The sequence below is a fragment of the Sturnira hondurensis genome, unplaced genomic scaffold (genome assembly GCF_014824575.4).
Source record: "Sturnira hondurensis isolate 20B ecotype Veracruz unplaced genomic scaffold, ASM1482457v3 Scaffold0009719, whole genome shotgun sequence".
Taxonomy (NCBI): domain Eukaryota; kingdom Metazoa; phylum Chordata; class Mammalia; order Chiroptera; family Phyllostomidae; genus Sturnira; species Sturnira hondurensis.
Window position 1 is genome coordinate 10,759,110 of NW_028082350.1, and position 23,913 is coordinate 10,783,022.

At 45.4% G+C, this 23,913-nt stretch overlaps 1 protein-coding gene across 1 annotated transcript in view; it reads right to left on the minus strand.

Annotated features, from left to right (window-relative positions):
• The window catches only part of ABCC4 (ATP binding cassette subfamily C member 4 (PEL blood group)), a 222,820-nt gene that overhangs the window by 97,203 nt on the left and 101,704 nt on the right, over positions 1–23,913 (minus strand). The window contains exon 19 of the mRNA XM_037057558.1: positions 22,132–22,278. Coding sequence (XP_036913453.1) covers positions 22,132–22,278 — 147 coding nt within the window. The remainder of the gene's footprint in view (positions 1–22,131; positions 22,279–23,913) is intronic.

Here is a 23,913-nt window from a genome sequence, read left to right on the forward strand (position 1 = left end):
CCACAAGTGTCCAGGGCTAAAAGAATTTCAAACATTAGGTCACGAAAGCAGCTTCTATCTCTAGTTAAATTTCACCCTGTACTTTAAAATAAAGCAAAACACAATGGATTTTTTAAAATGCTGGTAAAGCATGATTTTTTCAGATGTCGTTTAATGCAAACTTCATTACACAGAAAAATGACTTGATAATTTTATAAATATTTAAGGGATAGCAAGGTTTTTATTATGGAGAAAGAAGATGTTAAGTCAAAAACCACACAAACAAAACGCCTAGGTTAGGTATCTCCGGCTTGGACAGAGCAGCGTCTCGGAGGCTCTGCCCAACATGAGTGGGCAGAGCAGAAAACCCGGGCCAAGCGACCTTATTAAAGCCACGGACCACAAAGCCGGCCTCCTCAGAGGAGATCCAGCCTCACACTGCACTGCAGGCAAAAGGTTCCTCTTTAAATAATGCTAACTTGGGGGAGATGGTGTGCCATAGCCCTTTGAGCCAAACTGACCCGGCCTGAGCACCCCTTCTCTCCAATTTCTCACCTAAGGACAGTCAACGTGCTAGGGAGGGCAGGGGGTGGAGAACCAAACACCTCAACGTGTAATGAGTCACAGGGTGTGCCCCAGGGCGAGCCTGCCGGACGCCCCACCTGCAAACACGGTGCCAGGTTCACACTGTGCCACCAGGTTGGTGCCGCTTCTGTACAAAGGTCCCCAGGTCGCTGTGGAAAGCACACTTCTGTACCCGTGAACCCCAGACGCGGGCTGGCAGTGAGGGGAGGGAAAGGAAAGCAGGGTCAAGGTTATTATTCTCCGTGTGGTTCCCTCTGTGAAGAGGCCTGTATCACTTGGAATGGGCACAAAGGCAGGAGAGTGGGTCTCTTTTCCAAAGCGCTCACATCACACACCTGCCTGCCCCGTCCACCTTCCCACTGCCCCCACCTGACCCCCAGCCAGAAGAGAAGGTCTGCAGTAAAGAGGTGAAACAAGAAGACATCTTGGAGCAAGTAGCAGGGATGCAACAAACCAAACCCGTGATCCTGAGAACATCAGGTGGGAACTTCGAGGAAAGCCAGGCGCGTCTGAGACTTCCTTACTGGGAACACAAGGGTGCTCCTCGGGCCCCTGCCCCGGGCCCACCCGGCCGGGCCTCCACTGCTGAGGCCCCTTCCCCTCGCAGCAGCACCAGTCCCAGTGGCCCTCACTCGTCCCTACACAAAGTCTTGCTGCTTTCCACTTAGGTGAGAGCTATTACATCATTTTAAAAGCTGCACAGAAAATGAAACCCATACTTTTAATGAGCAGTCTTTCAAAGTTCTTCTATGTGGGAGATTGAACAATCTCGAAGGAGCCTGGGAAAATAAATAATACCTGTGTTTTTGAGGAAGAAATAACAGAAACACCAACAGCAAAACGTGGAAACATCAGAGACCAGAGATGCCCCAAGAGCTGATGTCCTTGACCAGGAATGAAGGGATTTCAGACGGATGCCCACACCCGGCACAGAGGGAGAGAGCCAACTGAGACAGGCTCTTTGGCACCCTTCTAGAACTTTCCTCAAAACACACAGTAGACCATGAGAGAGCTCTCACTCAGGTCTCATCACACAAGTCATCAGTTCTTGGACCATAAATCATTTTAGGGACAGGCCTAACGTGCAGCAAAGAGTTCATAAGACACGGGTCTTTGATCTTTGTGGCTTTGCCCATGTATGTTTTTAAAATTCCTGGAATGCACCCAGGGAGGCAAACTGCTTGACAGAAAGCACTATAAATATCCAAATAAATACATACATACGAACATCTGGAACCCTGATTAGGCACCAAAGTTTTATTTGCTTTTTTTTTTTTTTTCAGGGAAAGGGAGGTACCACAGAACAGCATTTTTATTTTCACAGAAAAGTGTCCCAATCTTTCCTTACGATAAACACCCCCTGACGCTAATGAAATGTCCGGAAAGTGCTAGCGTGCTCGTCTCCCTGCACAGGGAGCCCCTGGAGCCCCCTCCCACCACTGAAACGTCATTCCAGGGCCAAAACATTGCTGCAGTTCACTGTTCACACAACGAGTAGTTATTGCTGAAACCGTTAGCCATTGTTTATAGCTATGAAAATAAATTAATAGAAGGCCATCTACTAATCGGTCTCTTTTGTAGTGTCCGGTGAAGCGTGCAAACGTACAGATGCGAACTCACGTGCAACGATTTTCTGGGTTAAAGGTATAAGAAAACACGTTCCTTTTCTCCTCTTTGCAAGGCACTTTGAACAGGAACAAAAAGTGAGAAAAAGGAATCTGCCGCAGTTCTGCCCGATGCAATCAAGTTAAAACTGGAGCATCAAATGGCCACACACCGAGCGAACCAGCACTCAGTTACAGAACCTGTGTCGTGTTGCAATGCCTTCGAAGGTAAAACAGAAACCCTCCCAAGGGTCCCGTTCTACTGCACCGTGAGGTTCTTCAAGGGGCCGAAGCTTTGGCAGCCGTAGACAGGCGTGTGCTCAGACATGACACCAAACACGAAGACTCCCTACCGCTCTAGGGATAAGAGTAAAAAGTCCCCCCCACGGCTGGCACAGTCCCACCTGGCTAGGGGGTCCCTTCCCATCTCTCTTGCTCACACTCACGCCATGCCACCCAGGCATCCTTTCTTCCCTGCATTCTAGGCCCGGCCTCCTCCCAAACACCGGTCCCCCCCTCCTGGATAACTCTGACTCATCCTGTGCTCAGGACCACCAGAGACGCTGTAACAGCGGCCCCTCCTCACACCTGCTCAGGCCGCCTTGAACACGCATGGTCCCCTGGGCCTCTTCCTCCACGCCCACACTCCTGTGGGTACTAATGGGGTATCTAGCAGAAGCCAAGCAGGCTTGGATGACACCACGCCTGACTCACAATAAGGGCTCCATAGGTGTATCTCGACAGACGGACAGATACACAGACGGACTAGGTGAATGTGCTTGGGAACCGGCGTTTTCAGCATTTGGCCAGTTTAGGAAGCAGACATTCTGGGAACTCCGTTCTGAGAACTGAGGCCCATGTGGAGACAGGCTGGCACGACCACCCCCAAGGAGCACGGAGAGAGATCACCGCAGGTCGGTGTCAATAAAAGGTGGGTAGAAAAGTAACCACTAGTCGAAGTCACAACGAGGGAATGTTTCGGCTTATTCCCGTGGCAGCTGCAACCCAGACACTTGGCCCTGGGACAAAGGATGAGGGCGCGCTGTGTAGGAGGTGGGCGAAGACACCCCCAGCTCCAGGAGCCTCCCCTGCCTGGGCACCCCCACGGCCCATGCCGGAACCGTTGAAAACAGAAATCGTTTCAACTCAAGAAATGGAAGGGTTCCTTGTTCTCTTCACCCCAAGTCCCTCTGTGCAGCCTCCGGAGACTTAACCAGGGACGCATTTGATTGCACTTCCCCACGCAGTTCATACCCATCCGACGCCCCATCTCCGTTTTGGTGCAGAACATCGAGTGTTGAACCACACCGATCCTGTACATGCTTCCGTACCCACGACAGCTTCCCTTGGCACCAGGCCAGCCCCGACTTGGACAGAAAACTCTCCCTCGACTCCACGCACACCCCTGGCCTTCAGGGCTCCTTCGGATCTACGCTCCACTGCTCCGACGGGATCCCGTGGGTTGCCTCGAGTGTCCCCACACTCCGCCTCTCCCAAGGCCACTCTGAACAATTCCACTTCCTCAGCTTCGCCCCAGGGTCTCCTTCTTCCCAAGTCTCCCCTCACCCTGATGTCGGCCCTAAAAGTCTGATACATCATCACAAGCCCAGGGCTCTCCTATGACCCTGCATAATGGACCCACCCACTTGGCTCTGTATGTCCTTGACTGTGGGAAGGGGTGTCTCCACTCCCTCCCAGAGGGGAGGGCAGGCCATGGACCTCCCACAGGCCCTAAAGGAGAAAAAGCAGAGGTAATCTAAAGAAACAACAAGCTGGAGACAGAGCGGCGGAGGGGAGCCCTTGTGCTCGGCTGGTGGGACTGTGAACTGGTACAGCCTCTATGAAGAGCAGTGTGGAGCCTCCTCAGAAAATAAGAATGGAGCGAGCACGTGACCCAGCCATCCTCTGTCTGGGTATCCACCCAAAACACTGGAAGACACCTACCCATAAAGAGAAGGTACCCCGAGATTCACCGTGGCATCATTCACAGTCGCCAGTACATGGAAACGACCTGAGTGTTGCCCGATGGACGACTGGATAATGAAGTTGTGGGACATATGTAAAGCGGAATACCCCTCAGGCACAAACAATGATGAACTATGGCCATTTGCCACCACGTGAATGGATCTTAAGGGTGTCACGCAAAGTGAACTAAGTCAGACAAAAAAGGACAAGAACGACATGATTCCCCTCGTACCTGGGATATAAAACAGAAAGCAACAGACAAACAAAAAAACCTCACAAGGCACAGAGAACAGTATGGGGGTTACCAAAGGGGAAGCGGGTGGGAGGGGAGGATGAAGAGGGTCACGGGGGCCAATAGGTGGTGACAGGAGATTAGACTTTGGGTGGTGAGACACAAAGCACTCTACAGATGATGTGTTATAAAACCACACACCTGAGACTTACATAATATTATGAACCCATGTTACACCAATAAATTTAACTTTAAATAGCCTAATAACAAGCTATAGATGACCCAAGGGATTCGCAGGTGTGCTAAAACCCGATGTGGCCCTGAAACTTCTCCCCTTCCACGAGCGCACAGAACAACCGGCAAACCTTCTCTGTAGCCCAGGCTGCCCAAGGCTAGACGGGTCCACGGAATCACTGCCTTCAACGCATTCTTTTAACACCCTAAGGAGAGTGGAGAAGGGCTTGGAGAAGGTTTGGAATCTGTAAGGAAATCATTTAGCTGCACTTGGAAGACAATGAGGAATCCTCCATCAGAAAGGCCTGCACACGTCACCTGCCCAGCAGCACTCCTGGGAAAACCTAGCTGCCGCGTCGGCAGGAACGCTCATGGCCTGGTATTTACAGATTTCCACGGCTCATTTTTGCATGCTGCTCTTCCCCCTTTCCCCCGCAAGCGCACATTCTGGCCAGCATCACCGTCGCTCCGAGGGTCTGTCTGCTCGTGTCCCCTACACGAACAAATATTCACCTCTAAGGGCTCCACTGCACAGCTGTTCACGCACATCAGGGGGAAATCCAGCTTCTGCAGGACATCAAAGTCCTTTCAAGCCCTGACCTGGACTGTGCTCCTCCCCAGCACTTGAAACACAGTAGCATTAACACCCGGGTGGGCTAGTAATGAAGCAAAAGCACAGCAGGACCCACTCACTCCCTGGGGCCGTCACGGGCTCCCCGGGCTCCCCGGGCCTCAGACAGAAGTCCTGCTGCTCATCACAGAAACGTTTCCTTACAGCTGAGGGCACACAGCAGTCACAATTCTGCAACTGCTACTACATTCTTCAGAAAGGATCGAGAGAGCTTTAATTCACCGAGACATTACGACTCCTAAGCAGCAGGCTGGCTCAGGGCCGCACGCCCTGAGACGCCATCAGAGTGCTGATGGGGGGTGTGGAGTCCGACGGAGCATTTCCCCTTTCTCAGACCAACACTCAGGCGTCGTATCATCGGGCTGTTCGGGTCCATTCACTGTTCCCCTCGGTGCCCCCCATGGTTCTCCAACTTTCTGTCTGGGCGCACTCTTTCCCACCCCGTCGTGTTGGCCGAGCCTGTGTCCTCCAAGTCGGCAAAGAAAACAGAAAGCTTCCAGAACGTCAAGAATTTAAGGCTTCTCGACGATGCAACGTAAAGAAAGAGAACACGGGTTATTCCATGAATATAAAGCTCTATACCCAATCTCTCTGACTAAACTGCAGAGTACACAGCAGAGAGAAGCAAATGGCATTTCAGATAAACAATCCTTAATATGTTTTAGCCAGTACTCGGTAAGGACTGCGGGAGTGAGGCTGGGTCGGTGGAGGGGCTGAGGGTGGGAGACCACAAGGCTGTGTAAGTTCACCCCAACAAAGGAGCCACCATGCCCCCAACGGCAAATGGCAAGCTTTGTTCAGGAAACCCATTCCTGTGTGTGACTTTTTAAAAAGACCGTCAAAACATAAAGCACACCGGAAACAGGTTTTTTCAGGAGCGAAGGAAATGGTGATACATCTAAACTGGGGGTGACAAACTCATTCTCACCAGGGGCCACATGAGCCTCACAGTTGCCTTCAAAGGGCCGAATGTACTTTCAGGACTGTATAATGTAACTACTCCGTAACAGTTAAGGAGCTGAAATTACATTTCGCCCTTTGAAGGCAACCGCAAGGCTGATATGGTCTCCAGTGAAAGTGAGTTTGACACCCCTGATCTAAATTATACATCTAAGTATACAGATGGCTACAATTGGGATTAGAACCCATCCTTACACTGTTTGTAATAAAGCAAACCAGCAAAAATGAGTATCTTGTTATAAAACATTGAGCTTTCCAGCCCTAGTTGGTGTGGCTCAGTTGGTTGGAGCATCGTCCCATGGACCAAAAGGTTGTGAATTTGAAAATATAAATATAAATATAGGTGTAAATATAAATATAAAGGCTTGTAAAGATATTAGGTTTCCTAGACACTATTTTCCTGCAAATTTCCAAATATTATTTGACTTCTATAGAGGACGAACATAGGAAAAGCAAGTAGCTGAAAAGTGAACCATGTACCAAAGCCTGAATAAGAACATAAGATGGAGAAACAGTGTTTTCCAGTGGGATTTCATCAAGATTAATAAACCCGTGGCTCTGGCTGCCACTGTCACAACCTCTGGGCCCATGACAAGTTGGGTACTGAGTCACCAGACATGGGTAACAAGGTTTATCTGAACTAGGCCAGTGGGAGAATTGGCCCCATCTTCAACTGCCCTCGTCTCTTTCAACTGCCCCAACAGCTAGACGGGATTCCTGCAATTCGGAACGTCATTTCGCTGTTCTCCCAACAAGAACCTTTTCAGAGCTCCATTATGTTCACTCCACTTACTGAGACCACGTCCGTCTCCCACTGAAAGTCTATACAAGCCCAATTAAACACTGAACTGCATTTCCAAAAGAGCCTACATAAAGGTAGTTTTGTCTTTATGCAAATGATTAATGACACCTTTGAATGATTAACAGTATTGCTAACTGGACAGGATTTGAGATCTCTGTCCATCTGTCTGTCTGTCTCTTTCTCTCTCACATGCGTCTCCTCCCTCTTTCCCTCTCTCTTGAAGTTATCAAGTTCACAACAAATGCCGAGCTGTTTCCAGCCCCGGACAGGACCTGAATGTCCAAGAAGGGCTCGCTATGATACGAGGGTCTCAATTCGTCCCTTACAGTACCGAATACCATGAGTTTCAGAGCAAAGATTGTCCCAACATATGATCAGTTATAAAACTACAAAAATTTTACTTTAAGAAGTCATGACAATGTACTGGTGAAGACGTCTCTCTATAACATAGCACCACAAGAAGAGGCCGAGGTTTTCAGAAGCAGGAACCTGTCCTACGAGTGAAAGATTCTCACCTGTTCTGGGAAAATTGATAAAGGCAAGCGAGCTCATGCATCAATAAAAGCTGAGTAAGTAACAAGGATGAGGAAGATGAAGACCAAAGAATCTGAAATATTTCTTACTCACTTGTTTGTAACTCAAATTAAAGTTTACATAGCAACATACACACACATACACACTCAGATTCTCGCATCTACCCGTTACACACCTTGTAACACGCGTGCTATGTGATGGATTGTCCAGGTCATGTGAGTTTTCTCAATTTTTGAAAATATTTCTGATTAATGTGATGTCCACATTCATTTCATAGGAGATACTACACTAAACATAACCTTTACCTTAACAGCCACCATTATTGTGTCAAATATTATAAGACACAGCAATGGGTGACATATCTTTAGAAGACGCCCCTGCAGAATTCAGAACACAGATTCCAGTTACCTCGTGCAAAATTCCCAGCGCACGGGCAAGTGGAGATACTTAATGAATGTTGAGTTAAAGTCTGTATGCTAATTAATGATGAGGGGCAATCTGGTTCTTTCATTGTCAATTACAGGTACCCTATCACTGTGGCTCCTACCCTCACCCCCCCCAAAAATCCCTAATGGTGACAAGAACAAGAGGACTGACTGGGCAAGGAGGAGGTGAAGGGTGTGATCCAGCTGTGCCCAGCTGTGCCCAGCCCTGGAGATGCAAGAGATTGCCCTAGCATTCTGATTACTCTGTTGCTATTGAAGATGAAATGAGACAACGGAAATGACAGTATTTTGACTAGTTTAAACTTTCAGATAACTTTACGATGTTGCCATAAAATGACAAGACACGAGGAAATATTCCAAACTGATCGTACTCGGAGCTGACCTTCAGTCTGATGGGGACCAAGATTCCACCTGCCAACAGAGGAAACCTCTAGGGCGCAACAGATCTCGAGAGCATCCGAGGGTGCGTGAAAACTACCAGAGTAATCCTCTGACATCTTTACAAACAACACCATTTCTGCTTTTTCACGTTCTTATCTATCACATTATTTCTAAGCAAGTTCTGCAGGATGACAGCCCCCGTGGATTTCAGAGCAGAAGCCTCACAGCCATTATCCAGGGTGAACACAGATTCAGGACTCGTTAGGCGCTCCCTGCCCATAACTAGAACTACTGCAACTGGTTATGTGGCAGGTGTTAAACCAGCAGTACTCCGTTTCCATGCAGGTCTCTGCACCCCAAACTACCGGTATGCATTTCTTCATACACCACAACGCTGTTACAGCCAGCCAATGACGTACAGCACTTAAATTGTTAGCTTATTAATGCTAACCGGGCATGATGCATAGAAGAGTTGTATTTGTTTTGTTGGGTGTAGTATTCCTTTGACTGCTTTACTAATACAACCCAGAGTTTATAAGAACTAACCCCAGATTTCATTTTCTCCCCAGGCTGCTGTTCACGGCGTCGGGCCTAAGTGTCAGAGTGTTCATCTGATCACAAGGCACAAGGACTGCCTGGAATTAACTGCAGTGAGCAAGCCACGGAATGTCTCTAAAAACATCCCATGAATAACATTTGAAGGCTCGACAATCTGAAACTGCCTTAGGTCAACGTTCACTTTCACTTGTGAAATTTGCAATTTTTCATGCTTTTTGAAAAAAGGTGAATACATAGAAGTGCTACATTTGACCAGGGACAGCATTTTAGAAAAAAAAAATCCAGTAAGTTCTTACTCCTCCTAGGAAGTACATCCACTTCCCTGGAGTAATTCCAACACTCCATTTAAAGAGAACTGACTTTATAAAACTTCCTTCATTACACAATAGACCTGTAATAAACTTCAGCCGTATCATTTTCACACAAAAAGAAAACCAGATGTTTGGTACTTACATGCAAAATGGAGCCCTAATTGTGAAACTAAATTAAATTAAAACGAACTGCAGGAGGAAACCAAGTCCCGGTGAAAACAAAAACAAAACAAGCCAACAAAAAACACGCTGTTTAATTTTGTTTTATGGTGTGTTAGTCTTGCTCATTTACCCATATTTTTTTTTGTGGCTGAGAAAACACACATGCCCCTCCCCGCTCTGCACTGTTTCATCAAAATTAACAATTTCACTTGGATTTTGTAAAAAAAAAAGGGGGGCACAAAAACCCCAAATATTATCATGTCACTTAGTTGAAAATCAATCAATGTCAGCTATTTGCTAGGCACCGTTTTAAATGCTTCCCATATATTAATCCTCACATGCATAAAGATGGTCAGGACTATTCCTAGACTCTCAACCCGACTGTATGAGTCGCATCGACCAGAGAGAAGGTTAATTAACTCAGGGAAGGTCTGTCTGTTGGAGCAGGGCTGCAGTGCACCCTCAGCGGGGCTGATTCCAAAGTCTGCTGTGTTTACCAAGGGCCCCACAGAACCCAAATCCTACGGTCCAAAACTACCCCTGGGAAATAAAGGATAGCCATTCCGATTGGTGGTGGAGGGAGTCAAGGGTCACTCCATTTGCTGGTTCATTTTCTAACTATAAGTTTTACATTTCTTTTTTAAAAAAAATCTGGTAGTATGAATCTCATTTTGGTGTGACAGTCTAATACAAAGAGGCCTCTCTCACGCTCACACACACTCCCCACCCTGACACCGCATTGGCACTGCTGGAGAAAAGTGTGCTTCCGTCAATAGGATCCCAACCACGCCGCTGAGGTGACCAGCAGCACAGCCATCCCAGAGCCATGTTCCTGGCGGAACTGGGACTAAGTGACCTCCCTCTCAACCCCCTGCCCAAACAGAGCGTTCTTTTTTAAAAAATATTTTATTTGTTTATTTATAGAGAGAGGGGAAGGGAGGGAGAAAGAGAGGGAGAGAAACATCAGTGTGTGGTTGCCTGTTGTGCACTCCCAACTGAGGACCTGACCTGCAGCCCAGGCATGAGCCCTGATTGGGAATCGAACTGGCGACCCTTTGGTTCACAGGTCAGCACTCAGTCCACTAAGACACAACAGCCAGGACCCAGTCATGGCTTTAAAATGTCTACAACCAAAGTTCCCTCTCAGTTGACATCAAATAAAAAATGGACATGAGAATTGAAGGGAGAGAAAAGATGAGCTACACTTTAAAAAAATATCCAGTTTATCCAGAACTTAAAAAGTCCTCATTTCGTCACCTACCATTTCTAACCCTAATCTCATCAAGGAACTGTATCTACTTTGGTATGTTATAAGAAGAACCAACAGAAGCAGACATACCTGTAGGCCAGAGGTTAATTTAACCTTTAACTCCCACGGGGTCTCATTTGGGAAAGGAAAGGGGAGAGACTGGAAAACTGGCGTCCTGGGGAATTAAATACTGGCCTCTTCACTCAGTATTTAGAATTTCCTAACGTTAGGAGCTAACTCTGCTCACCTGGTGTAAGGCTCAACAATTTGCTCATAAACAGCAGTTTATCTGATTGTACGACATGCCGCTGATGGCCCGGATTACACAGGTACTTCTGCTTACTTCTCTGGCTATTTACGTCAACAACTGTTTATTCAGTCCTGAGGTCAAGAGCAACAGTTTTCTAGGAATACGGATTACTCATCATCTTGAAATGTGTGTTGACGTTTCTTTCATTTACAGGTCTGTGTTAAGAGGAACGCTTAAAAGCTGGCATCCTCAAGAAACACTTCTGTCTACACGATCGTTTTTTTGGCGGAATTCATGAAACCGTGCTAATTCCTTTAGCACTTTAATGCTAAGTAAAAGGGAAAATAGAGAAAATTTATATAAGCATGAGATATCATTTTAAGATGTTAATTCCCATTTTATTCTCCAAAAAGGGAAGAAGAAGTATTTTAGGGTTCCTGCCAAAGAAATAAATTTTATGAGTCCAAGCCCTTCTGATGCTAGCAGGGAACGGGGTGAGAAGGGAGAAAAAATTCTAATAATAACTATATACAAGATAGTGACTATTTCCTTCCTACTTTATCTTTGATTATTTAAAGTAATGAAAAAATTAACCCATGATTCTGACGTCTCAAAGCAGCCCTGCTGATCTAGACACAGGGAATTATATTATGCAAAGGAACAGACTGAAGCACGAATACGCATGCACTGCGGTATCTATTCTATTTGTGTAGAACAAAAAGAAGTGGGTGCCTCAGATAAAGTGAAGGATGAGATCACTGCATCAAAAGAACCCTTCTAGAAACTTCCACCTGAAGTTCAGAGAGACATCATTAACTAATTATTGACTTAAACATCCCCAAACCAGGGCCTTAGGCTGAAAAATCAACCAGGGCAGAAACACGGGTTGCTCACTGATGTCAGCAAGATGGTGCCCAGTAGCGCCCTCTCCGGCAGCAGCCGAGCTGGAGGCGGGGTTTTCCTATCCCGAGAGCATGACCATATTTGGAGAATGTCTGGATGAAGATCCTCAAACACATAACAAGTCTAAAATAGACTTTCCAGGTGTTCAAGAAGTTGAAACACTTCCCCGTGTGATACAATCTATTAAAATGCAAATGCAAAAAAAAAAAGAAATGAAAGAAAAATATTTCCAGAACAGAGAGCTTGATTTTATGATAGCTTCCCATGTAACCACAGTATTTTAATACACTTCCACCCAAAGTGTACTTTGAAGCTTATTGTCTTTTTTCCCCCTAGATATTAAAGAGTGTCTTAGCTACATGAAGAGAGAGTTTCTAAAGGATTAATCCTGGTTACCAAAAATGAGAGCAGTGCTCGACAGATCACAGTTGATTTCATGATAATGTTACTTCTGGAGAAGATGTCGTTTTACCTACTATCAAAGCGCTTGTAACAACACACTTCTAAAAAGCCCGAAGAGAGCTGCTTGTAGATACTTCAAGGACAACAAGGAGAGGCCCCAGCCCCGCTCTCCTTTCCCTGGCACTTTCCCGAGACGAGCTCTAGCATCCAGGCGTCCCTGGTGGCTCCAGACAGCGAGCACAGCCCCGAGACTGATGAGAAGCCAGGCTGGGTTTGCTGTAATCTTAGAGACTGTGATCTTAAATAAAGAATCGCTTGCTGTTGTTTCCTAAATTCCTCTCACACTGCCATGGCTGTGACTTCACTTGGAAAGCAATTGCTCCAGAAGTTGCACAACACTTTTTGGAAATTTTAGGAAATCAAGGCCAGGCACTTAGATAACTGACCACGGAACAAGAGATCTGCCACAGGGCTATGCTTGTACGTGTGTGTGTCCTGTGTGTGTACTAGTGTCAAGAGCTCTGTTCAACATCTGTACTACATTTTAAATCTGTATCTTTTCTACATGGAACCAGAACATCGCGCCCCAGCCAGTGTGGCTCAGTGGATTGAGTGCTTGTCTGAGAACCAAAGGGTCACTGGTTCAATTCCCAGTCGGGGCACGTGCCTGGGTTGCAGGCCAGGCCCCCAGTGTTGGGGGGGCGTGTGAAGGGAAATCACACATTGACATTTCTCTCCCTCTCTTTCTCCTTCCCTTCCTCTCTCTTTATTTATTTATTTTTAATCTTTAAAAAAAAAAGAACATTGGCACACCTTTTTTTTTTTTGTAAAGAAACCATCCTTTGTCTGCTTTATCTGGGTCTGCAAATGTCTCGAAGACAGGGACTTTCTGCCCTAATGCTTGAGATCATAAACACAACTGGGAGATAACCAATGAATGCTTCACCGGTGAAAAAGCCCCGCTTCTTACCTGTTAGAAACTGGAAGCCAACAGAGACGGAGTGACTGGCCCAGCCAGCAGACGAGGGACACCGCAACGCCTCCCCTGCATCTCACCTCTCTCTCCAGTACGTTTTTAAAAGTCTGCTGGTGTGTTTAAATGGATGCAGTTCTCCCATTCACTTCTTAAGGGCACGTAGTTGATAAGGTAAAACGACAAAAGACCAAATATTTAACCCACAGCTGCCAACATCCGTCTTCAATGCACAACTGAACCCCAAGGAAATGTGTTAGGTGTCTGACAGTCCCATCGCCTTGACTGACAGACAATGGGACTTGGACCCTTGCCCACTAGTTCCACGAACCCCAGCTTCCAAGAACCAGTGCATGTGGCTTTTCTCTTCAGGCCTTCATATAACAGAAACAAGGCGTCCACCATAAAAATACTCTATTACAAATTCTACTCTTGAAAACAAATTCTAGAGGAAAACTCAATGTAATATAAAAACCAAGACAAAAAGACTACGTCTATTGCAACACTATAAAGTTCCCCCGTTCTTCACGGCCGGGGCATGGAGAGATGCAAATACACTCCTGAAACTACCCCTTCCTCTTTCCAGCCTGCAAATACTTAGCAATCAGCTACAATGTGTCCAAATAGCCGGCTGGGAGCACAATAGATACGTGCAGAAAGAGCCCAGGGCTAAGAGGAGAGACAGTCAGTCAACACATAATTACCTAAATTATAATTTAACTTGTAATTGTGGCAAGTACTATAGAGGTGTGATTAAAAAAACACAACTAAACTTTAAACTCTATGTGAAATGAAATGTCAGGCTTAATGTGGCAAATATCTGGATCCCCGCCCCCACCCCCCGCCATTTTCTTCATGGCAAAACAGGTCCTAATGTTTAAAATAAAGGAGGTGGGGAGGAAATGACAACAGAAGATGAGATTCCGGTTTTAAAATGAAAATAAAAGTTCACCCCATGGTCTCATAACATGAGTGTTGCAATCACATCTTCCGATGACTGCCCCGGTGAACAATGATGCCAAGAGAAAAGCAAAAGAGGATTCACGAAATAAAGTACCAAATGCAAACAACGAACAGCCGTTCATCGCGGAAGGGCAGGAGCCTGAACTCTGAGCCCGAAAATGGAAACTATCTGGGTCGAGAATTCAAAAACCAAAATAAACACAACAAACGCTGTTTGGGGGAACGTGATCCATTTCACCCGCGGTCTGAGACCCCGACTCTGAAGAGCGCTGCGGACAGGAGGCACTGGAGAAGGAGAACACCGCAGGGAAGTGCGCGTGGGACAAAAGCCAAGCCAGAGGATGCCCATTGGACAGGCACCGAGGGTCCGTCGCTGCCCGTACCTGTCGCAGGTAACCGCTTGTTGGTTCCTCTTCAGAATCTTATCAATACATGTATATAAATAAAGTACATTCACAGTAAAAAATCAGATCTTTTAGGGGAAGCACTTGGCATTCTAGCAAACCTGGATGGCATTTCAACCCAGCAAATCCGCCTTGATCCCACTTAGTGTTGGAAGACCACGCTTTCTATGTATTAGGCTCTCAGTAACACACTTCTCAATATTTATTCATGTTGAAACCGGCCCCCAAAAGAATTCCAGTTTCTCCTGAAATGGCTGGACAAAAGCGATGAGCTATGCCATAGGAGGATGATGCATTTTCTATTACAAAAAGGTAAACTGCTGAAGTAAGGAGGGCGGGGTGGAAAGGGACTTTCAAATGACAGGACTTGAATGACTATGAATTATGTATAAAACTTGTAAGTGCATTATAAAATTATTTAATTGATAAAATAACCACACATCACAAATCCTATGCAATGCCCAATTATCAAGCACACTAACACCAGGAGCTGGGATTCACCAGGGAAGTCTTAAGTCCTGAAGACAGCCCAGCGCTAAGATCCAAGATGTCAAACAATAAATACCCAGGAGTTTGGGAGCCTTCAGAGCACAGTCACAAATATTAAAGGAGTGAACTTATAAGAGGGATGTATGTACCACAATACATCCACAATTGAAAAAGAGGAAAACACAAGAAGAATACCATCATTTCGTTTTCCTGAGATAGCACACGATTACAAAACCACCTCTGAACAAGGCACAGCCTCCCTAAATCTTATCTCTTTAACACGTTACTGGACAACCACAAACACAGTGCTTTTTCTGTTACTAAGTTGTCAGCATTTCCATGTATGGTTATTGTGGAGGGAAAAAAAACATGAATAAGGAGTAATCAGAACATTCTAACAGATAAAAAGTGTACACCCCAATGGTGCGATATTTACCAGCCGCAGACAAGTGCTGGAATAATCACCTTTAAACAGATTGCTGACAAAATAACAATAGCGGTCAAACACACGCAATTATGTAACTATTTAAACTGGTAACAAAGGCTTTTATGATACTATTAGCAGTAAATGAGCACCTCCCATAAAATATGACTTACTATCACTCTGATAAGAGTTTAAGTACATACAGCCATTGTGATGTGAAACGACATTATTTTTACTATGTGACAAGCTGACAGGATTTAATTACCACACCTACTTCAAACTATTAGCTGTTTTCATTCAAAGCTAAAAAAATAATATTTATGTGGCTATTGAGAATCATTATGATTGATGTCATCTTTTGTGTCGCTCCCTTTCCAGTCACTTGCATTTGTTATTATTAACCAGGAAAAATGAAAGGGGAAATGTGTATTTTTGTTTTGCAACAAAGCTGTTCTGATGATGACTAACTTCTTCCTTTGAACACAAAAAGCCTGTTAAACTAACTAATGTACTTATAAAAAATGTTCTTTACAACGTGCACGAAGCAAGAAAAGGAAGAAAAAAAAAACAAACCAAAAAAGCCTACAGGACTTAAGCCAGAATTAAAAGCGACCAAGGCCAGAGGAGTGCATGAAAGCTGTCAGGAGAGTTGTTATTTTTATTCTCAATTTCTTACAGCTCAGCTGCTCTCAAGGAAGGAAAGTCATAGTTTCTTTTAACCATATCCGCAAACAGATCTCACTTGAAAGGAAACACAGCGAGTGACTTGGCATGAATGGGCCTATTACCAATTTTCCAGCCTCGCTGCTGAATATTTATGCCGGTGACGAATGATGACACTGGGGAAATATTTTAACACGGAGCCTTGCCTTGTAAATCGTCTGAATGATGCTGTGTCAAAACAACCCCTCCCATAAATCAGAGGCTTTAGGACCAGTATTTCTTGTTCAAACACGCTACCCTCTCAGCAGAATCACTTGTGTGAACAGGCATAGATTAATGTGTGCAAAGCAAAGCCATCTTAGCTCCTAACTTATAGAGCTATAATTTAACAGGTCTATTATCGTCAAGGTAATTTTGGCAGTGCTGAAATATTATACTTGTTAAAAATATGCATTTAGCACTCACGCCACTGGTCATTGGAACTGAATAGACAAATAGGCATCCTGACAATTATCTTTCTTCTCTACGGATGACTCTTGTTTCTGGCAAGGCAGCGGGATGTTGACAATTGATTTCATAAACAGCATAGCAGTACAGTTTTTCGGGTGGTACGAAAAGCTCGCCATGTTGCTTCCAGTTCACTTCTCCACAAGTTATTTATTTTCGGCAACTTGGAGTGGATGCCAAGCAGTCCGTTTCCAGGTTGAAGAAACAGAGCAAAAGTTCTGACCCCACTCTCCACAACCCTCAACTCCTACACAACACTCACCCCAATCCAGGGTATCTTAGATTTGTGAGCTCACCTACAGAGCCTCGTTCCCCACTCAGCTGAGCTGAAAATGTTCATCCTCAAGGCAACCCTAGATTTTTTATTAGGAGGGACACAGGAAAATGTCTCTCTTAAACTCCAATGTAAACATTCCTTTTCCGTAACACCTCAGTGGGTGCAAGTACCTTCCCCCAGAAGAACAAAAATGGCAAGAGACGTCAGGATGTTTCTCTTTCTCTTTGTATAGTGTTATAGTGTTTAGGCCTAATTTAACTTGATCTGCAAATAAAGAATAACTTAAATTTACACTTTTTTTACACTGGGGGAATAAATACGCAAACACACACACACACACACACACACACACACACACACACACCCCACGGCGGAAAACACGGCCCTGGGAGAGGAATACACTAACACTGGCCACAGCCCAAGATGAATTCTGCATTTCCCAGCGAGAACAAACAACCACAGCACCCACTGACACCAGCGGCTCAGTGTCTGAAAGCCGAGTCAACAAATCAAAAGCAAATAAACAACTATTTATCTGGAATTCATGACAATCCTCACACTCGGCCAAGTGTTATGTCAGCATAAGGAGGCATGAAGAAAACAAGACAGCGAGCTATCTGCTCCTCTTGTCTCTGAAGCACAGGGTGAAATTCTAGAAACATCTGATAGGAATGCAATGTCCCTGATGCCTCTGACAGTGTGGAAGAAAACTGCAGAAACTGTGGTCCCATTTCCCCCTGAACTCGTGCGGACTCGGGTCATGCCAATGACCATATTCTACCCTTTAGGAATGAAAATATGTCTGGTTAAGATGCCAGCAGCCGCCAAGTCCAGTTACTAGGTGGAGAAAGTGTCAGTTAAGAAATCCAAATAACCTAGTTTGAAATATTAGCTATTCTGGGACAACACGGTGAGTCATTTTTTATAAAAACAGAAGAGTTTACTGTTTCAACCATTATAAACCACGGCAATGCTTTTAAAACCTCCTTATCGCCCTGACTGGTGTGTCTCAGTTGGTTGCGCTTCATCCCACCAAGCAAAAGGGTAGCCTGTTCTATTCCCAGGCAGGGCACATGCCTAAATCATGGGTTTGGTCCCCAGACAGGGCACGTATGAGAGACAACCAATCAATGTTTCTCTCCTTTCCCCTCTCTCTAAAAATAAGTAAATAAAGTCTTTTTAAAAAAATAGATAAAAAATAAAATCTCCTACCAACACTATAAATTACAAAGACCCAAGCTATAAAAATGGTATTTCCAAGAAAGCTTTCTTTAAAAAAAAAAATCAACCAGGTTTTGCAATATCCCTGAAATAATGTAGATCATGCTGCCCTCTTGTGCCAGATGGAAAAAGTAAATCGGATTCTGCCCATGCAAGAACATGATTTGCATTTAAAATGGAAATCCTCTCCTAGTTTCTGAATGACTTACTGCTGACCTGGGATTTGCATTACCTGTGTATTAAGATCTGATAGAACTGAGCCATGGCTGGTGTGATTCAGTGGATTGAGTGCCAGTGTGCAAACCAAAGGGTCACCGGTTCGATTCCCAGTCAGAGCACATGCCTGGGTGGTAAGCCAAGTCCCTGGTTGGGGGCATGTGAAAGGCAACCACACATTGACGTTTCTCTATCTCTCTTTCCCCCTCTCTTCCCCTCTCTCTAAAAATAAAACAAATAAAATCTTTTTTAAAAAAAGGTCGGATAGAACTAAAATGGGGACACAATGACAGGTGGCAATGGTCAACCAGGAACAGGCAGACACAGCAGAGGGCACTACCCAACTCCAACCACAGTCAAAATGAGCAGGGGGCGCCAGGGCAGCTGGAAATCACACAGCTCTTTCACAGACACGCATGATACCATTATCAAAACACATCTTAAGAGGGAAGAATAAAAAAAGAGAGATGGGTGAATGCAAGGAAGGTTTAAAAAAAAAGGAAAAGAAAACCAGCTTTGCCCCTCTAAGACCACACACTAGCTGATTCATTTTGCCCAAATAACCAGTTTATCGGGCTATGAAAGATGAGTAGACCACAAGCTATGGGATCATACAGACTACACTAAGTACACTTTACCAAACCACGTATGGGTTCAACATGGAGAGTAACGACATAGTCATGTCACTGGGCACAGTGAAACCTTCTTGCCAATCAGTTCTTTGGAATGGCTACACTTATACTGCAGAGAAACTTTGCTATTGAAAAGAAACACACACCTTCCAGGTGGCCTTTGCCCTTCTCCTGAAATCCAAACGAACTTGGGACTTCAGAAGGGTAGTCGGGGTTTCAGGACCCTACCCCGAAGGCCTGGGTTCTCTGCCTAAGTGCAAAGCATTCCCCACTTATTAACAAAAATACATGAGGATCTGGGAGGAAATACTAGAAGGGAGACAACGCACCTGGGGCGGAAGCATCATGAATGAGTGTAGACGACATTGCTACAACCCTGGTCAGGGTCACTGAGAAGATTCCAGAGAAGCAGATACTGGAGATGGGTATGGGAGGGAACTCTGGCCAAGCCCTCCACAACACAAACTAGGCTAGGGTTCGGGGAGACCCAGCAGGCCTCGGCCTGGAGTTTGTGGTATCTGCACCACTCATCACCCGAGTCCAGCTTGCTGGAAACTACAGAGGGTCACAACGGCTGGACTTGTGATTTTTCGACTTACTACTTTTCAGCTTTAGAATGGTGCGAACGCTGTACCTGTTCCGTAGGAACTGTACCCCGAACACTGAATTTTGATCTTTTCCCAGGCTAGCGATGGACAGCACCGTACTCTCCCACGGTGCTGAGAGAGGGGTGATGTTGCCCAACTGGAGGCCAACGTTACGTGTGCTGAGCACGTTTAAGGGAGGGCAGGCTAAGCACGGGCGTTTGGTAAGTCATGACTTGCAAAGGTTTCATCCTACGTGGGTTTATTGGATGCAACCCGTGTCATCGAGGGCCCTCTGTGCACACTGACCAAAGGCCTGTGTGTCCTCTCAGTTTCCTAAAAACAGGGAGGTCGTCAGGATCCTGAGCTCAGAGGAAACGTACTGACTTCGGAGTCTCCCAGCATGCTCTGGGTCACAGTGTTGAGAAGACAAGATGTGCCTCCTGATCTCCGTGCTGCTCAGAGAACACACGCTGTCACTCTGGGGCACCAACGCTATGCTGGGCTCTCGTACACACTTAACGGAACTTCAAAACCGAGCCTGTCTACCCCTCTACTCTGGAAGGAATTTTTAAAAATATTATGTAACCATTAAAGTACACAGAGTCAATGAGGTCAACTATGAGGCAAAACTCACTGTCTTAGCTTGCTCTTCCCACTGTAAGAATTACAAAAATTTTAGCCAAGTGGAAATGTAAAATCGACCACATAAAAACAGTTCTTTCATCGAAAGCGCCTTTAGTCTACCACTAAAAGAGTACATAATTCATGGCCCTTAACCATTTTGGGCCAATGAGGCCTATCTGTGAGTCCTTCCTTGGGCTTCTATTTTCTCAAAGGAATCAGGTCCTGCCACTAGGGATAGGAGGAGAAGCAAGATAAGTGCTCCCACGCTGCTCTGAGATTGGCCACCTCACAGATTTAGACCGGCTCTCAAACTCTTGAATAATGAGTAACTCAGTGCCGGGAGAAGCCTGCAGGTCTCAGACACGAAGGGTCCAGCTGACTGTGATAATGGAGATTCAGGCCCACTGAATGCTCCAAGCTCTGTGCCAGCCGTTTTCAAATTAACTGGCAAAGTGGAGCCGCGTCTCGGCCATGATGGGACGTTCTGACTATAGCTGCATTTAAGACTAGATGTATCCGCCATTTACACTTCCTCGTGCTCCACCTAGCATCTGGACCGAACAGTGCTAGTCGACTCCATCTACACACGGTGCTTTCTGGAAGAGTCTGCTGTCATCCTTACAGAGGTTTTGTGAGTCAGGAAGGGAGGCGGCAAGTGTGTCCGTCTCACACGTGAGAAGCCGAGATGCGTCACTGCAACGATGCATCAGGCTGTGTGCTAAGTGAGCGCTGCTCCGAGTGCTACGCATGTATGGACCTGGGTAATTCCCACACTATCTCATAGAAGGAGGTGTGCAGAGCATCCTCCTTTTACGGATGAAGAAACCCAGGTGCAGAGAAACTACATAACTAGCAGGTAAGTGTTACTGTCATTGTAACCAGCTACTACGCAGTAAGCATTAATGTAACTGTAACCAGCCACTACGCAGTAAGCAGCACCGAGACAGAAGCCAGGCAGCAGGCTCTAGGGTCTCTACCTTGAACCACGGCAGCATCCTGCTTGGAGATTTGCCTGCCCAGCAGTGTCGAGGGGCTCTGGGTCACTGGGCAAGTTAATGGCCAGACCAAGGCTTCTCCTATGCTCCCTCCACCCCTCTGCCTCCAATGGTTCCATCAATCATTAGCTGTGAAAACACAGCTGCCCTGGGCCTCACTGCAAGTCCAACCAACGGGACAGAGTGGAGATGCAAGTGGAAGGCCTAACTCTTCATAGGAACCCAGGTCAGCGGCCACACTTTCGGAAACCAGACCAGTCAAAGATCTCCAGGCAGAGGCACCAACCACGTAGAAACCACCAAGGACGCATGTACCGAAAATCTTACTACTGACGACCCACCTGGCAGGTCTGACCAGGCCGCTAATACCTGGTAACCAAAGGTCTACTTTAAAACCATAGAGTTAATAACTATTATTGAAGAGGATATTTGCACTTCACCCATCTTGTGTTTTAATTCATTTTTTATGACCACTTTCGGTAAACCACATCAAGCAAGGGCCAAGAGCTCTGGTTTAGAAATGGGTGGGCAATGAGAGAAAGAGAGCGCCCAGCCTGTCTCATGCGGAGGGATTCCTTGCAGGAAGGCCTTTCCTGAAGGGTGGCCCAGCTTAGCACTGGGTGATACAGCCAATGTCCAAGCAGTTAATCAACTACATTTACATAGGTCTGCATGGCACTTACGGTGTTTCATAGGCCACAGAATAGATTCCTAAGTCATTCTGCAAAGTAAACAGTCATTTATTTTTCCACACACACAAATTGGAGGGAAAGCTTGCGTGGCCCTCCGTGCAAAGTTTCTCTGCAGAGGAAGCATCTGTTGGTGAGGCTTTTCACAGAAAATGAATCAACACGCACAGTGAGTGGATTCTAAGCATCGCCTTCATTTTCAAATGCTGAAAAGCAAGCAACACTCACTAAGGGTGTTAACAAGACACTAGTTACCGACACACGTGGTATGGGACTTACCTATTGGATTTCTATCGAAGAACAACACCGGAGCTTTCAAAATGGACTCAAACATTTTGTTGTGTAAGGTTTGTGAAGAATTAACAAGGACGTAGAATACCAACAGAGATCTCATGAAGGTGAAAGCGACGGTAGCTACAGTTAAACCTGAAAGAAAGAGACGTCACTCAGCCCAGCAGCTTCGCATTTTCTGTACAACCCTCAGGCGTGTCAGGCCGCGCAGAAAGATACAACGTATCTTATTCCACAAAGGACCTGGGGTCTATTAAGAATGTAATGCATTCATGAGATACATTTATAAAGAAGAGTATAAAATCATTAATTTTTCTCTCAAAAAAGAAACTACATAGAAAAAACATCCAATGTCAACTACAGTTTCATGGTTGTGTTTCCAAATTCCATCACAAGTTCTATTAAAAACTCAGAGGAAAGACAATTACAAAAAGTAGGTGCTCTTCCTTTCTCCGTATCCCAAATCTTACTACTTAAGACACGTGCCACATTCTAAAATTGTGGTATGTTCTGATATCAGTGTGTGGTACTAGCAGGTAAGGGGAGAAATAATTGACCATTTCCTTATAAAAACTGCCCAAGTAGCTTTAAAGAACATGAAAATACCGTATGAAGCTATAAGTAGAAAATTTCTTAAAGAATTGAATTGCAAAAAAATACAAACTATATTTTAACATAATTCATCTAAAAGAGAAAAAAATTTCTCACAGTTTTACACTAACAAAGCATTTTCCAATGAACATAATGATTTAAATTATGTATTTTATTAATGATATCGATGAATACCTACAGTCCCATAAAAATGAAAAGAACTCTCCTAACATCTCTGGAACTCACAATGCAAACTACAGTGGGGATAACTTCGGTAATAAATAATCCATTAAGTACTTCCCCCTCCCCTCAAATGACACGTCACTCTTTCTTAAACTCCGAAAGCTGGTCAAATTCCTGAATTCCATCAGCAGGCATTCTCCTGAGCCTGCCGTCCCCCCATGAACACATGACAGGACCGTTTTCCTTCTTCCTCTAGGTCGCCCATTGTCCATCAACTCAGAAGGTAAACAGCTAGTGGATTCAGATTTCTTAGCAAGTGACCAACAAAATAAACGTCCAGTTTCAATGCGCGGTCTCTTACAAACATAACTCCCTCTGTCTTCCAGGAAAGCCTGTGTGAGTGTTTCCTGTAGGGATGGTTAACATTTCAGATGAGGCTTCCCTTTGAAAGAGTATGTCCTGCTACCTACGTTTCAAGCGCTCTTGTGAAAACAGAAGGCCGTGTTAGTCTGGCAAGCCAGATGGTAAAGTACTCCCACAGTTGGGAAGGCGATAACATTGTGATCTCAAGGTAAGAAAGAGGAGGCTGCCTAATTCCCAGACACAGGATTTCTCTCTGCTTAGCTTCCCTCTTCAGTAATTAGTGAAGCCCAAGAGATGGGCAGCAGGGGGAAGGGGGCTTCGCACACCTGTGAGGGAACAACGCTTTTCTTTGGGGGGCCTTGCTGCTGGAGGATTTCATCCAAGTTCAACAAAAGCCAGGGTTTATTCGGATAGAATTGGAACAATCCGAACCAGGGGGTGGGGATCCGTTTCTAATCCCCTTGCCCATCCATATAATAATGTAAGATTTAGCGAAAGCAACCTATTAGAATAGACAATAGCCACATATTTCCAGTGGCTGATTTTCTGAATGCTCAATCCTGGTTTAACTTCCAAAATCCAGTAGAGAGCAAATTAAGAGTCTTCACTGAACCTCTTTCTTTCTAGTTGGTT